The sequence below is a fragment of the Platalea leucorodia genome (assembly GCF_965183815.1).
Source record: "Platalea leucorodia genome assembly, chromosome: 1".
Lineage (NCBI taxonomy): Eukaryota > Metazoa > Chordata > Aves > Pelecaniformes > Threskiornithidae > Platalea > Platalea leucorodia.
This window is the reverse complement of record NC_138823.1, coordinates 163,194,802-163,209,163: the sequence shown is the minus strand read 5'-3', so window position 1 is coordinate 163,209,163 and position 14,362 is coordinate 163,194,802. Positions and strand designations below refer to the sequence as shown.

At 42.3% G+C, this 14,362-nt stretch overlaps 1 protein-coding gene across 1 annotated transcript in view; it reads left to right on the top strand.

Annotated features, from left to right (window-relative positions):
* Positions 1–14,362, top strand: part of OXSR1 (oxidative stress responsive kinase 1) — a 94,180-nt gene that overhangs the window by 29,556 nt on the left and 50,262 nt on the right. The window contains exons 3-4 of the mRNA XM_082313218.1: positions 564–672; positions 12,746–12,887. Coding sequence (XP_082169344.1) covers positions 564–672; positions 12,746–12,887 — 251 coding nt within the window. The remainder of the gene's footprint in view (positions 1–563; positions 673–12,745; positions 12,888–14,362) is intronic.

The window sequence follows — 14,362 nt, the reverse complement described above, 5'->3', positions numbered from 1 at the left end:
ATCTCGAACTGATTTCCCTCTTCTTCCAGTATGACAAAAGATATAGCTGTCCTTTGTGCCTTCAACCTGATTGAGCTAAACCGTCTGCTTTCCTGCTGGGAAGAAACATTAGGAATAAGAGGCCTTTTATTCCCAGAGGCAAATATTTCCCTTTCTCATCCAAATGATAGTCTTCAACAGATGAAGCATCTGTTGTCTAATGTCTCACTGGAAGGAGGAGTCAGCATGAACTTCTTAGGTAACAAACTGGTGTGAATTTTCAGAAATACTCTGTTGTAGCTGCATGCAGGTGTTTCAGTTACAACCACTTTGTTGCCCTTGCCAAGGGGTTTTTGGCCAGCTGCTTCTTCTAGACAGAGAGGAAGAGCACCCTAAAATACCTTTGGGCCCTAGTATGATGCAGGCTGAGTGTTAACAGTATTTCTGGATTTTCTACATTTCGTTTTCAGGTGTCCTTTTTCTTTGTGCCCTCTTTGAACATTCTGTCTTGAGGAAGGTAACTTCTGTGCTCAAGGAACAACGGTCACTGGGTCCAACTGCTAATGCTTTATTTTTCTCTACAGAAAGAAATTCAAGCCATGAGTCAGTGCCATCACCCTAACATTGTATCTTACTACACATCCTTCGTGGTGAAAGATGAGCTTTGGCTGGTGATGAAGTTACTTAGTGGAGGTGAGTGGTCCAGTTTCTTTACCCTAAAAGGCACCATAAAAAGCTGTTTTCCTGTAATACCCTTTCCCTTGTTTACCTCCTAAGCTTCCCACTTGTGAATTAAGACATTTGAATAACAGTACTTAACTTCAGCCCATTCAGCTCAGAAATAGCTTCTCATGTTATGTACACCAGTAGTAAGACCTAACTACACGGCTGTGCTAGCTTTTTTCCCCCCTCCTATTTTGTATACTTGACAGTATTTCACAGAGGTAGTTTGTATGTGTTTGACTCACTTGAGTGTTTGAAAACTGGAGCATATGACTTAAGACATTCAGACAAGAAAAACTTAAGTGCAGATGTAGTAGTTGAAACTATCCTAAACTTCTAGAAAATAAACCTCACTGTCATCTTCCCAAATGATGGATCTGAAATGGTGCTTCTCGGGTCATGTTAACAAAAGTTTCTTCATCTTGCTCTGTAAGCCTAGGATAAGCTTTTGAACTAGAGAAGTGCGTAACTAACTCCACCGAGCCCAACCATTTCCACTAGCTTTATCGCGAGAATTGCAGCTCCTCTTGCAAGGCTGGTTTCTTGACCTTTTTCTCACTTGCAGCTTGGAGGCCTGCATGGTGCTGATGGCTTGTTAGTAACCAGCCATTCTGTTGATTTTAACTTATTTATATGTTGGCTACCCCCATGAGGAACTTTAAATCACCTCTGTTTTGGGCAGAGCTACTCCTGTAATGTCAGTGTATGGCCTTAAAAAGGGAGGACATCAGTGTGGGTGCAGCTTGATTTGTATAGTGTCAATCCTCAGAGCTTGGATTACTTTGTCCGCTTGTTCTAGTTGACAAAATAACTGGGAATACTTGGGGCAATTTCAAATTACTGCCTAGTTAATACAGAGCCAGGGAAACATCCCCTTTCGGGATTTATTCTCTTAGGCACTGGAGAAACAGCTTGGGGTATTTTTGTTTTGTTTTTTGAGGGAGAGTTTGAAAACTTCTTATCAGTAATGATTTATTTGATTTCACAATATTTTCTAGGATCCCTGTTTAAGTTACAGTCAAGACAAGAAATGGAATCAAGTTCTGGATGATAACACAGAGGACTTGTTAAATCTTAGGCCTGTCTTTAGGAAGACTTGATTTTCCTGGCATCCTAGTGAAAAGGAATTGAAAGCTAAACACACCCACCCACCCCCCATTTTCTTGCTTTTTAAAAAAACTTCTTGGCTTCTCTGTTCTTGGCTTAATACTGAAGACTGTAAAATACCAGAGGATGATGTGGAAAAATCTGGTTAAACCTGTTGGCTTTTTCCACAAGAGCTCGACAATGACCATAAAACATGTGTCTTTGAAGATCATCTTTAGAGAATTTTAGCAGTTCTCTTGGGAGTGATCAGATTTCATGCCAACTTAAGTCCGTCTTCAAGGGTTTTTAATGTCTCATGTGCTCATGTGTCATTAAGCAATACCCTCTCTTTTCTTGGAGGGACACGTAACAGGTCATTAATGATGGCTGTTTGTGTGTGGAAAAGAATCTCCTGCCAGCTTAGTGCAAGTAGTTTTTCTGTGTGTTTAAAAAGTGTATCTATGGGAAGGTTTCCACAACACGAGGAAATGGCGTTTCAGGGGAAGGAGAGGGAGCAGCAATGTTCTTGGCCTTCTTCGGGAGAGTACACAACCTTTTTGAAGAAAATGCACAGCTGCCGAAGCTAGTATTTTCACAGCGGTTTTCTGTCAGAACCAAGTCGGCTCATCCTTGAATCTCCAAATGTTGTTTTTGTTTCTCCTCATTTTTGTGTGGTGTGGTTTGTTTTTTTTTTTTTTTTTTTTTTGTGTCTGTGTAATGCAAAATGTGGCTGGAGAGCTGCCTGGCAGAAAAGGACCTGGGGGTGTTGGTTGACAGCCACCTGAACATGAGCCAGCAGTGTGCTCAGGTGGCCAAGAGGGCCAATGGCATCCTGGCTTGGATCAGGGATAGTGTGGCCAGCAGGACCAGGGAGGTGACAGTGCCCCTGTACTGGGCACTGGTGAGGCCACACCTCGAGTGCTGTGTTCAGTGTTGGGCCCCTCACTACAAGGACATCGAGGTGCTGGAGCGTGGCCAGAGAAGGGCAACGAAGCTGGGGAAGGGTCTGGAGCACAAGTCTGATGGGGAGCAGCTGAGGGAGCTGGGGTTGTTTAGTCTGGAGAAGAGGAGGCTGAGGGGAGACCTTATTGCTCCCTACAACTGCCTGAAAGGAGGCTGTAGCCAGGTGGGGGTCGGTCTCTTCTCCCCAGTAACAAGGGATAGGATGAGAGGAAACGGCCTCAAGCTGCGCCAGGGGAGGTTTAGGTTGGATATTAGGAAAAACTTCTTCACCGAAAGGGCAGTCAGGCCCTGGCCCAGGCTGCCCAGGGAAGTGGTTGAGTCCCCATCCCTGGAGGTATTTAAAGAACGGATAGATGTGGTGCTCGAGGACATGGTTTAGTGGTGGACTTGGCAGTGCTGGGTTAACGGTTGGACTCGATGATCTTAAGGGTCTTTTCCAACCTTGACGATTCTGTGATTCTATGAAAAAAAAGCGGACTCATTATGGACCATCTTTTCATTATCATTTTCAAATGTGAAGACCACACTGGAGAATTTCTGGAAAAATAATCATTGCTTCAGAACCAGCCTCGTGGTGGTGTGAATGGTGACCTGCTTGTCGTTTGATATTTACGTTGAATGGGCTCCTACGTTATACAGGCCGATAGTTGACCCTTGTGTAGCTCTGGCGTTAAGTGGGGTACTTTCAGTAAAGTAGTGCTATGAAATCTCACTGCTTCTTACTCTGTTGCATGTGTTGAAGACTAGGGTCATACAATAAAAGATGCACTAGTAGCAGTGTAATCTCACCCTCCCCCCCGCCAACATTTCCATGAGCCAGTGTTAAATTTTCTCACTTAAAGTGAATCATTTTGGGGCTGGGCGAATTGCTAAAATAGACAGAAAGACTTTGCGAATGACCTGTCACTACTTTTTATGCAGGAGGGTACCTTGGAGGTACTTTTCAGCTGTTTTCACTTTATACTTTTTTCATGGTTGTACTGCAGAAGTCTCATTTTAGATCTTGTAGTCAAATTCTACAGGACAGTCTTGAGGATGGGAGAAGAAACTTGTGCTTTGGAGGTTTCTGACTGAAGAGCTTTTTCATTCACTTTTAATGAGACTATTGCCAGTTGTTTTTAGGCTGGGTGATTTATGTAACCAGAGGAACTTTAAAAACTGCTTCTCATTCCTTACAGCTTATTTCTTATCAGTAATAAAGTGGCTAGTTTTGTAGTCATCTGTCATCCAGTGGGAAAAATAATGATCTGAGTTTCTCAACAGGAAAAACCTTTTGAGCTGTTTTTATAAACCAGAAAGGGGAAAAAAAAAAAAACCAAAACCAAACCAGGGTGCAGCCTAACTCTTTCATTCCATCTAACTATTCAGAGAGCATGGGCCAAGATTTGTACATCCCGGTAAGCACATATGAAATCTGTTTTGATGTCCATTCTGTATAATGATTGTGGCTTTTGTACTTGAGAATTTCTTCTGGGTAAAAGTTCAGAATCTTATCACTTCTCTTCCATCAGTGTCAGTCTATGCTGGCATGTGTTTCCAGGCTGAAACTAGTCTTTTAATTTCAGCCTGCTCTACACTGACCTTATTGCTTTGATAAACAGCCCACAAGACAGACCAGTCTGTAATGCAAGCCTTTTTTTTTTGCTTTGTTTTGTTGTTGTAAGTGCAATTTAATTTATTTTCTGGTTGCAGTCATTTTGTTGAAAGCTTAACCTAGCCATATATGCAAGTATTTTAGAAATGTCTCTAAGGGAAAATATGCTAAATCCATGACGCGTTATTGCCTGCTAACAGTGCCTTGCTCTTCTGAGCAGCCAGCTGGTGCACTCAAAGGTAGCTTAATTGCCTGACGGGCATTGTTGCTGAAACTGAACTGTTTGTCTCTGCTTTGCAAGTCCTGTGTTGGTGGAAGAAACCGTTTTCCATCTTTGAAAGTCGTCAGCAGCGAGGAGGTAATGTGCTGGTGAGCTGTAGGGGAGTAACACGTAAAACTGCTAATCGGCATCGGAGCCAAGTCAGATAGGCTGGTTGAAGTTCTTGCTGAAAGCAGTTTGAACTGGCAGATTTGACACCGAAGCAGATGTAGAGTGTCGTTGTTGCTGATGGGAGAAACGTGGCTGTGATGATACCCAGCTGGTAGTGACAAGAGGTGCTGGTGTGTCCAGTTCCACTGACACCCTCTTTCAGACCTGGTGATGTGTGCCTGAGTCAGGTTTGTGAAGTATCTGCTGTTTCTGTTCCCTTCAGTAGAAATTTCAGACCCTTTCCTCCAGTGACGAAACTGTTTTGTAGGGATCTAAGCTTAGCAATGTCAACTTGGCACCCTGGCCTTTTGGTCCGATGTTACTCCAAACTAAACTCCAATGGCTATTTCTAGATAACTGCTGACCTCCTCTTTGCCTCGCTGGCATTCCCTTGTTGTGAATTTTACTCATGCCTTTTTAAAGCTATCTGAAGCCCAGTCCTGCTCTCTAACTCCTGCGGCTTTTTAGTAGGAAGAGGAGCAGCTGTCCTTTTGTTCTTGTGCTTTTTCTGGCTGTGACCTGTTTGCTCCTTTAAATTCTCACTGGTTTTAACAAGAGCTCTCATTTCACAGGTGACCCAAGGCCGTGGCTAACTGTACAAAACAGTTGCCTGTATGAAGCAGCTGCCTGCGGCAGCTTGCTACATCACACAACAATTTTTACTGTCCTAGCCTACAGCAGATGAGACTTCCAAAATATTTTTAAACTATGTAAATCCTTTAAATATTGAAACATTTCCAGATAGGGCTCTTGGATCTTCTGCCTTCTTGAAGACTCCTGTCTAAATCTGCGAAGGAGATTACTATATTGAAATAGTTAAACCTTTTATTTTCCAAAAGTTTTTAAGATTATCTAATCAACCTCTTGCTTCAACCTTTGATCTTGATTATCTGATGAAGTGCTTGGTCAGCAGCTCAGCAAGCCAGACCAAAAGGGAGGTATGGCAAGTCTTAGCTCTCCACCAGGGAGGCAGGACATCTTGCTCTACTTCTGCTGTCTTAATCTCTGACCTGGCCACTCCTAATTCCAGCAGTGAGTTATGATCAAAGTGGAAGCCACAGGTTCTTAGAAAGCCTCGTGTTTATGTTGAATTATTTTGTTAGGAGAGAGCTACACTATTTTGAGTCCATCTGGAGGGGTTTTTAATTTTATTTGTAGAGACTTAATTTCAAACAATTAAGAATGGGATAAGTCAGAGGCAGAAGATGGTAGGGACTGTACGTGATTGCAGAATGTGGAGCTTGTAGATACATTGCCACTCCTAGCTATAATAGGAAAAGCATGAAAAAGAAAATAGTTTGTCTTCAGATTTTCTCCTATAAATGTCTCAGTCTCAACTGCAATAGGCTGTTTTGCCCCCTTTATTGTATTATCTTGCTTCCTGCCTTAATCTTGTCGTATTTCTTACACATCCAGGCAAGTGCTCTAGAGGGAAGGAGGCAAGAAGTAGAAGTTTCCTTAACCCTCCCTCTGTGCTGAGGTGGTTTAACCAGGGTTAGGAAGAAATTTCAAAACCAGAAACCCCAGCAATCTACTTAGATGTCTTCAACTTTGTTTTATATAACTTGTTCTTTCCTTTACTTTGGTGCTCTTGCTATATCTGTATTTCTCAGCCCCAGAAGTACTGAATCCAAGCAGCTGTTTCTTCTTCTTTCGCATTTTCTTCCTCCATTTGTCAGAGGCTGACAAGATGCAGATTTAATTCTTGGCTCTGATGACAATCTGGCTCACCGAAACCGCTGGCTTCTGCTGAGATGTCTTAAAAGAAGCAGCAATGAATCCAGCCAACTCCTGGTTCTCAAAGATGCAGCATGTTCAGCATCAGTGTCCATCAGGTTTGGGGCAGATCTTGATTTTCACAAAATTGTATCGTGATCCCCAGCACTGTTTTCCAGCCTATTTTTGCCGGGCCTCTAAATGGCAAATCAATGCAGGTACTGTTACCTGCTTTTTTGTTGGAAATTAAGTTAGAGTATTAAATTTTTGTGTTCTGCTTGCCAGACAACTTTTAAAGGAGGAGTTTTCTTTGCATTTAACTTATCCTGTATCTTTGTCCTGTCTCTTTAGGTTATAGTATAACACGCAAGGTGTGGTTCCCACAGCGACTAGCTCTACTGTACGTTTCTTTTGCCTCTGGGGGCATGTAAAATTCCAGCTGTAATACTCCTGCGTTTATCTGTAATCTTGTTCTAAACAAGCGTTCCTTTCTGCTCAGGTTTTTGTACCCTTCTCCGCTTCAGCCCCATGCGCTGAAGCATTAAGCAGCGTGGTTGATGACTGTCACATGGAGACTTTCTTCCTCTCCTGAGGAGGAACATCAGAAGCAGGCTTCCTAAATGCCATTACACGTGCTTGCTGATGTAGGTGAGGTCAAAGAAATATGCTCTGGATTTGGAACAGGAAGCATCTATGTTTGCGGTGGCTTGCTGTTGAAAGTGAATCAGTGGAACAATTAGGATTTCTTGCCCCCAGGGTGTGATTACACAAAAGTTTTCTCCAGCAGCTGGTTTAAGCTGGTTTAAGAAGTTCCTGGCTGCTCCGTCTCCACCCTGCCTGGAAAACTGGATTACCAATTACTGCAGTGATCTCATTTACAGTACGGCTTCGTAAGCAGATGCATTGGCACAACAGGGAGGTGGTGAACCATGGAACGCTTTAATCTCGTTTTGCTGCTGAAGAAAACACTGGAGTAGCACAAAGTACAGGGTGTTGAAGGAGACAGTTTTACTGGGTGCATGTGTGGGGTGCAAGGCAGGACTGCATTTACTTGGTTTCAAGGCAGCTCGTTGCAAATGGCCTGCCTGATGTCAATATACAGAAACTGAATACCCCTCTTTCACAAATTCGGGATATTGGCCCGCTCATGGGTTTCTTGTGTCTTCATTGCTCAGATACTGCTGTCATGGGTGGAAATCAAATACTTGCTTCTGGAAGGTTGGAACTGGCTTCTGTGGATCGAGTCCGGCCTAATCGGATATACTCTAGCCATGACAAAATGGGAAAGGCGAACTCCTCTTCACTCCTGGGGAGCAGTGGAGGGAGCAATGGGATGTCTGTTCCGTTTGTGCAGCCGGACAGACATTAGTCTGTCTGTTGCAGAGCTAGTATGAGCAATAAGGACTCGAGAAAAAGTTGCTCGCTGCATGTTTGTCTTTTGAGCTGCAATAGTTACAGGTTGGGTTTTACCAGGTGAGGGTAAGTCTACGTACAGCTAGCTCCCGGTGACTTCTGCTGTCAATAGGAGCTATTGCATTAGCAGCTTTCAGAGCAGACTAGGAACCTTGTCAGCTTGAGCAGAAAACCACTTAATGTTCAGTTGCTGTACAATTTGCACTGAGACTGTGCTTTACTAAGCAGACGTAATACAGTTTGCAATTGGCGTCAGAATATACTGAGACAATTTAATTAACGATGAACGATAAATAATGCTAAATGCTTTATCAGATTGCACAATATCTTGTAGGCTTCCTCTTGGTGTGCTGCTCAGTGTATATTTGATGGGCAGGAATTTGTTTATAGCTGCATTTTTTTCCACATCAATCTCTAAATGTCCTCTCCGTTCTTTTGTCTTCTGTTGGGCTTTGAGATCAGTTGCTCATCACCAGACTACTTATTATCCTTATTAATGACAGCATTATTTATATTTACATTTAGGCTGTAGTTCTGGCTCTTCCCTCTGTCTTGTTTTGTCTTTTCCTGATATGCTTCCCCTTCTGGGCTTGGAAGAGCCTTCCAGTCAGCCTCAGCCAAACTTATTTCTTTCTCACTTAAGCCTGACCCTCCTGTTCTGCGAATCTGTAGCTTCTACTTGTGCATTTCTAAGGAGAAAAATCAGGAACTGCTGTAATCGAACATAGTGCCATGTATAATACACACCAAAGTATTTCACAGCATTATCTGAAATAGAAGCTATATTCTAGGGAGGAGTCAAAGATTTCTTTAAGAAAAAGATATCATTGGATATTTTTTTCTTGAAAATGTTGTAACCGTTCTCTAATACAGAGTGGGTGCCTTATTTCCAATGTGAACCTCATCTTCTGGCCACTAGATTATGGGAGATGTTTGTCTTGCAAATTGTTCAATTTCTTTGTGTATATAGAGCACAAATCTATACTGAAACTACATTTAAGCAGAGATCCAACTGTGTTCAGATGTACTCTTAACTTCTCCAGTTACTCTTAAACTAGTTTGGAAGCTGGCTCAGAAACTGGCCGTATCAGGAATCACGCTGGAGTTCTGAAACAGGACGACGGGTTTGTAAAGCAAATGCTCTCGTGTAGATTGGAGCTTGGTTCCAGTTCAGCTGAGTTAGTTTCCAGTTAATTTCTAGCAGTTAACGTATTGCTGGATCGGGGACAGGCCGCTTTGTGTAAAATGGTTGATTTTCCCCTTAGGCTAAGGATGAGGCTCTGACCTACTAATCTCTTGTTCGAGTGTAACACAGTTGGTGTAAGTGAGAAAATTTGTTTACATCCTAAGGCAGCGGAGGTCTTACCCAAGTAAGTGTGTCACACGCTTAACTGAGATCCTTGGGAACGACGCATTTCGGCATCAGCCTGATAAATTCGATGCAATATCTGCCTTCTAGCAGAAAGCGTTTCCCTCAATAGTGAAATTCCCATGACTTCTGCTTCCAAAGTAGGTTCGTGCTTAGCTATGGGTTTCTGTTTGGGGATCTGGGTATTTCGTTGCTCCATGCCAGGCTTCCTGAGCCAGAACGCCAGAAGATTTTGAACCCGGCATGAAGCAGTGTGTGAAAATGCAACTTGGCTTCGTTCTTCATATCCCGGGGTGTTGTGTTTTACAAAGTTGGAATTGAGTCGGGAGTCAGTACCTATCTCCCAAATTTACTGATCTGTGAGGTGAAAAAATCACAACTTTATTGTGTTGTGGTGCCAGTAGCAAAACGTTTTTCCCTGCACAAAGTGGGGATGATCCAAGTAACACTTTCTTCAACAGGACAGTGGCTCTTGGGTTGCTTTTCTGCTCTTTCCTGAACTAAGCGTTTTGCTGATAGCCGTTTTGCTGTTCTCCTTTCTGTAGAAGACTGGCACATTCCTCCACGTCTTTGAACATTTCAACGTGAAAGTGGTTTTTTAAAAAAAAAAAGTGCTTAAAAAGTGGCAGGCTGGGCTGGGAGCAGATATAGTATGGGTGTGAATCAGCCCTTTCACAATGAAGGCTGGCTCTGTCCGTGTCCTCTTGTCTGTCTAACCCCCACCCCCTTTTCTGGGTTAAATACAACCTCTAACTTGGCTAAATACAGGATTTTTTGACCGAATGAATTTGAGCACCATATGATCTGCCTCCTCATGTTCCCTGAGCCCTTTGCAGGAGAAGGGAAATGTTTTTGAACAAAGTCTGCTAACAGAGTTGTGGGTGGAAAGAGGACAAAACGAGTACGTGAAGAACCACATATTTTCACTGGACTTCTAAAACAAGCGACAGTTTGTTCTCCAGATAAAGGCACATTTGAGAGCAAAAACCTGAACAGTAAAAGTGGAGGGTTTTTTTGGTGGGTTTTTTCTTAGGTGTCACAAAAATTCCTGTCCAAAATAAGAAGCATCGAGGCTTGTAAGCACATATTTTTAAAATATGAATACGTGACAGGCTGAATCCCAGGTGAGTCCTCGTAACGCGCAACAGAAGATCCCTTTTTTAGGCACCAGAACCTAAAGGTGAGATTTCAGTGAAGGGGAGCGTACTCTTACATCTGGGGTTTTACAATTTCCTTCGGTAGAGATAATCTTTCTCCCGTGCAGGAAGTCTGACATATGTCAGAACAACCTGAGTTACGGCTGGGTGAAACCTTTGGCTAAATAGTGAAGACCCATGCCAAAATTCGTCGAAGCTGAGTGTGTTTCTGTGCTTGGACAGGGTAAAGAAAGGCCGAAGACTGCTGAGAGTATTGCACAAAATGTTGGGGGGATGTTATGCAACTTCATTTCTGTATTTTTTCATTTTCCGTGTTTGTTTTTTTTCTATTTTGTTAGCATCTGCTGTGTTAAGATCGTATCTTCTGCAAATACCTTGGGCCAAGCAAAGTTTTTTGGGGAAGAGGAAGCTGGAGGTGCCGTTCAGGGCAGCCAGGGAGCAGGTCTAATCGCTTGCTGCTGGCAAAAGGGGTTTCTTCCCCCATTCACAAATGTTCTCCCTCCTTTTCCTCTTCATGGGCTCTGAAACTCATCTGTTCGGAGGTTCTGCTCACTACCAACCAAATGTAGCTTTTTTTCTCCCCGCCTTGGTTTATTTTTTCTGTTGGGTTTAGGGGGTGGCTTGGCGTACACCGTGAGCACTGACACTGGTGGGCCGGAGAAGGTGGGAAGTGTGCGGCTGGGCAGAGCGGGGAACGGTGACTCTCCGGGCTGCAGCGAGCTGTTAGATGAACGCGGCACATACCGTTTCCCACAAGCTAAGGGACACCGCGCACCCATGGAATTGCTTCCCGTGCAGTTTGAATTGTGCAAAACAAGCCTTTCCATGTGGTGTTCGATTTCGAACCTTGCAGCCTCGTTGCTTTCATGTGAAAATCCAAAAGTAAGGTTTTTGCTTAGCAAAGTATTTATCTGCATGATTGTTTTGGCCAAGAATTTCAAATAGGATAGTTAATAAAAGAAGTTTTAAAGGGGGAGAAGTTTTTTGTCAACCCGAACCTTAAGGATGAAAAGAAAAAACATTGTGTTTTTCTGCTTGCTTCAAGAATTTACAAGGTGGAACTTGTAATTTCCCCAGTGACCAAATTCATGAGAGTAAGTTTCTCAACTTTTACTGTTCTTCAGATACAAAAATGTTTTGATTCTCTTACAGTTCTTTTTGGTTGCAAGTTAGGAAGAATGAACTTTCAGCTCTTCTAAACTAGCTGAGTTAGTACCGAGATGTTCTTTCCCTGTAACCTTACTGTTCAAAGACAACACTGGAGTTTGTGCTTTGGGGTCATGCCTGCTTTTCTCATTCTTTAAGAACTTCCCGGTGCTGCTGACATTGCTTTGCATCCATAGCTGTAAAAATCCTATTAGCTGACTATCCAGTCATTAAACCATAGAAACCCAAATTTGAAGGGGCTAAATAGCACAGGCCTGGAAAACAGGCTTAGACATCCCGTACTGGAGCAATAAAAATATAGTTCTGAGAAGACTGTCTTCAGTCCAGATGCAAACACAACGAGTACAGTACCCAACATATCATGAAAACGGGACCTTGCACAAGAGGCGTGTTACTAGTCATTGATTCTGTTTATTCCTGGGTGCAATTCAAAGAGGTGGTTTGCTCTATAAAGTGTGGTTTGTCATGCAAGATGATGTCATTCACACCATGGTTGGGAGAGAGACTAAGCGTGATGTTTCTAGGGAAGGATCTAAGATGTTCCAGTTTTGTATACAGTGAAGAAGTGACTTATTGTCAGAATTCAGCCTCATTTGTTCTCTATTTAATAATTTCCACTTTTTTCTTTTAGGGTGGTGTCATCCCTTACTGTATTAGTTTTTTCTTGCTAGTCTTCTGCATCGAGTTTATAAGAACTGAAAAAGAGAGTCTAATTTTATCAAGCTTGTTGCCTTCAGCTTGTGAGTCCTGGCAGCCCCCTGCTTTTTCCATTTCCCCCCTCCAGCTTCTCCAGTACTCAGTACTAAAACAGCTGTAGCGTCAGTATCTACTTAAAAACCTTCCAAGAATCCCGTGTATGTACACTTTACATTTTGGCTTGTTAAATAACTTCTCAGTTACTTGTGAACACAGGGATTTTACTGCCCATTTTGAGGATCTGCACCCCTGTAAGGCTCATGCATGTGAGGCGTGCATCGTTGCCTCTGCTTTCCTGCAGCAAAGGCTTCAGCAGCTGACTCTGATCCTGACCATCACTGCTTCCCTTGCCAATAAATTCCTTGGACTTGTATATTAAGTGATTATAAAGTACACTCAGCTGTGAATCAGTTCTTCTAGTTTAAACTAATGTGTTTAACTCTTCTCTCTAGGCTCTGTTTTGGATATTATAAAGCACATTGTGGCCAAAGGAGAACACAAGACTGGTGTCCTGGATGAACCCTGTATAGCCACGATCCTTAAGGAGGTGCTGGAGGGGCTGGACTACCTGCATAAAAATGGACAAATCCACAGGTATTTTTCATTTTTCTCATCTTTGTTCCAAAATGTGTGTCGCTGAAACAGAGCAGCTGAGCACATGCAGTCACATCCTACAACCAGCTGTGAGGGCACGGAAAGAGGAAAATAAAGGTGGGAGCTTAAGCAAAACTTGGAATTCAAATGTCTAATAGAGTAGCTGCTGCTTTAGGAAATACTATGACTAGGCCAAGTTTGGGTAAACTTTGGGGTATCGAAAGTTCTGATATAGAGAACCTCTTTCCAAATGTCAACATTCAGCTGCAAAGTGTAGTTGTTGGAGCTGGAAAACTTCAGCTGGTTTTGTCTCTTGCAGAGCTACAAATCACCAAGAGCACTGCAAAAGAAGTGTTGGGCAATTTAATAAGGAGCCCTTCAAGCCCTGTTCATAATTTTCTTTTCTTTTTTTTAAGGCTAGCTGTAAGATCAACATAATGAAATTTGAATTTGGGTAATTTCATTTAAAAAAAAAAAAGATGGAGACAAAATTAGTGGAAAAACATCTTCTGTAGGCAAAAGCCAGTTAACTAATGGCCTGTGATTTGATGGATCACTGAAATGTGTGGGTTTCTGTGCTGCTGTGTTGTTTGAGAGGTATTTTTAAATCATGTTTTTCTCTTCCCTGGTGTCAAGGTGTGGTGTAGCTCAGGAAGAGAGGATACTAAGTCAGTATGTTCTGCCGTTAAAAAGAATGAGATTTGCAATCCTAAATATGTGCTGAAAATAGAATATACCACTTGTGGGTAATATACATCATCCCAGCCACAGGCTGCTGCTGGGAACAACAGCCTCTTCTTTCTTGGGAATTTTGTGAGCTTGGCTGTCTTCTGGTACAATGCCATTATAAGCATTGCTGCTGCTGTGCTGGACTAAGTATCTGTCCTTTTATAATAGGTGTGTAAGAAGAGGTAACTTTTTGCCAAAATGTTATTTTAATTAGAAAATCCAAGAAGTATTTATTTCATACTTTTGGTCAAACTGAGTGGCTTTTGTAGGTTGTTTTGGGTTAAAAAGAAAGAAATGGTTGGAAACAATTCTGGTGGAATTCTTTTCTCTGAAAGAAGTCTCAAATTTCGGTTTCCAGTCTCTATTAAAATTCTGATTTAACAAGAATGGTTGTCTTCATTGAAGACAAGCTTAAGCTGCTGCTTAACCTTGTTTTTTAGAGATAAGACTTCAGGCAGCTCTGGGAAGTTAAAGTAACAGACCAACTTACTGAGTACATGGTAATTTTTCACCCTTGCCATAAGTAATTTACGAAACCATGCTCATTTATGACTTGCAGTTGATTTGCTTGACTGCTTTTGTTCATCTTCTGGTCTAATGAAATTGAAATATATATGTTAAAGCAGCAGTAACCTGTTAAATTTCAGTTTTTGTGAAGATGTCACATAGTGATTTCTGTATTGAAAGAGAAGTGGCTCTCTGACTTGCTGTAGTGAAGCAGCAAAACTAGTAATTGTGGTAAAGGT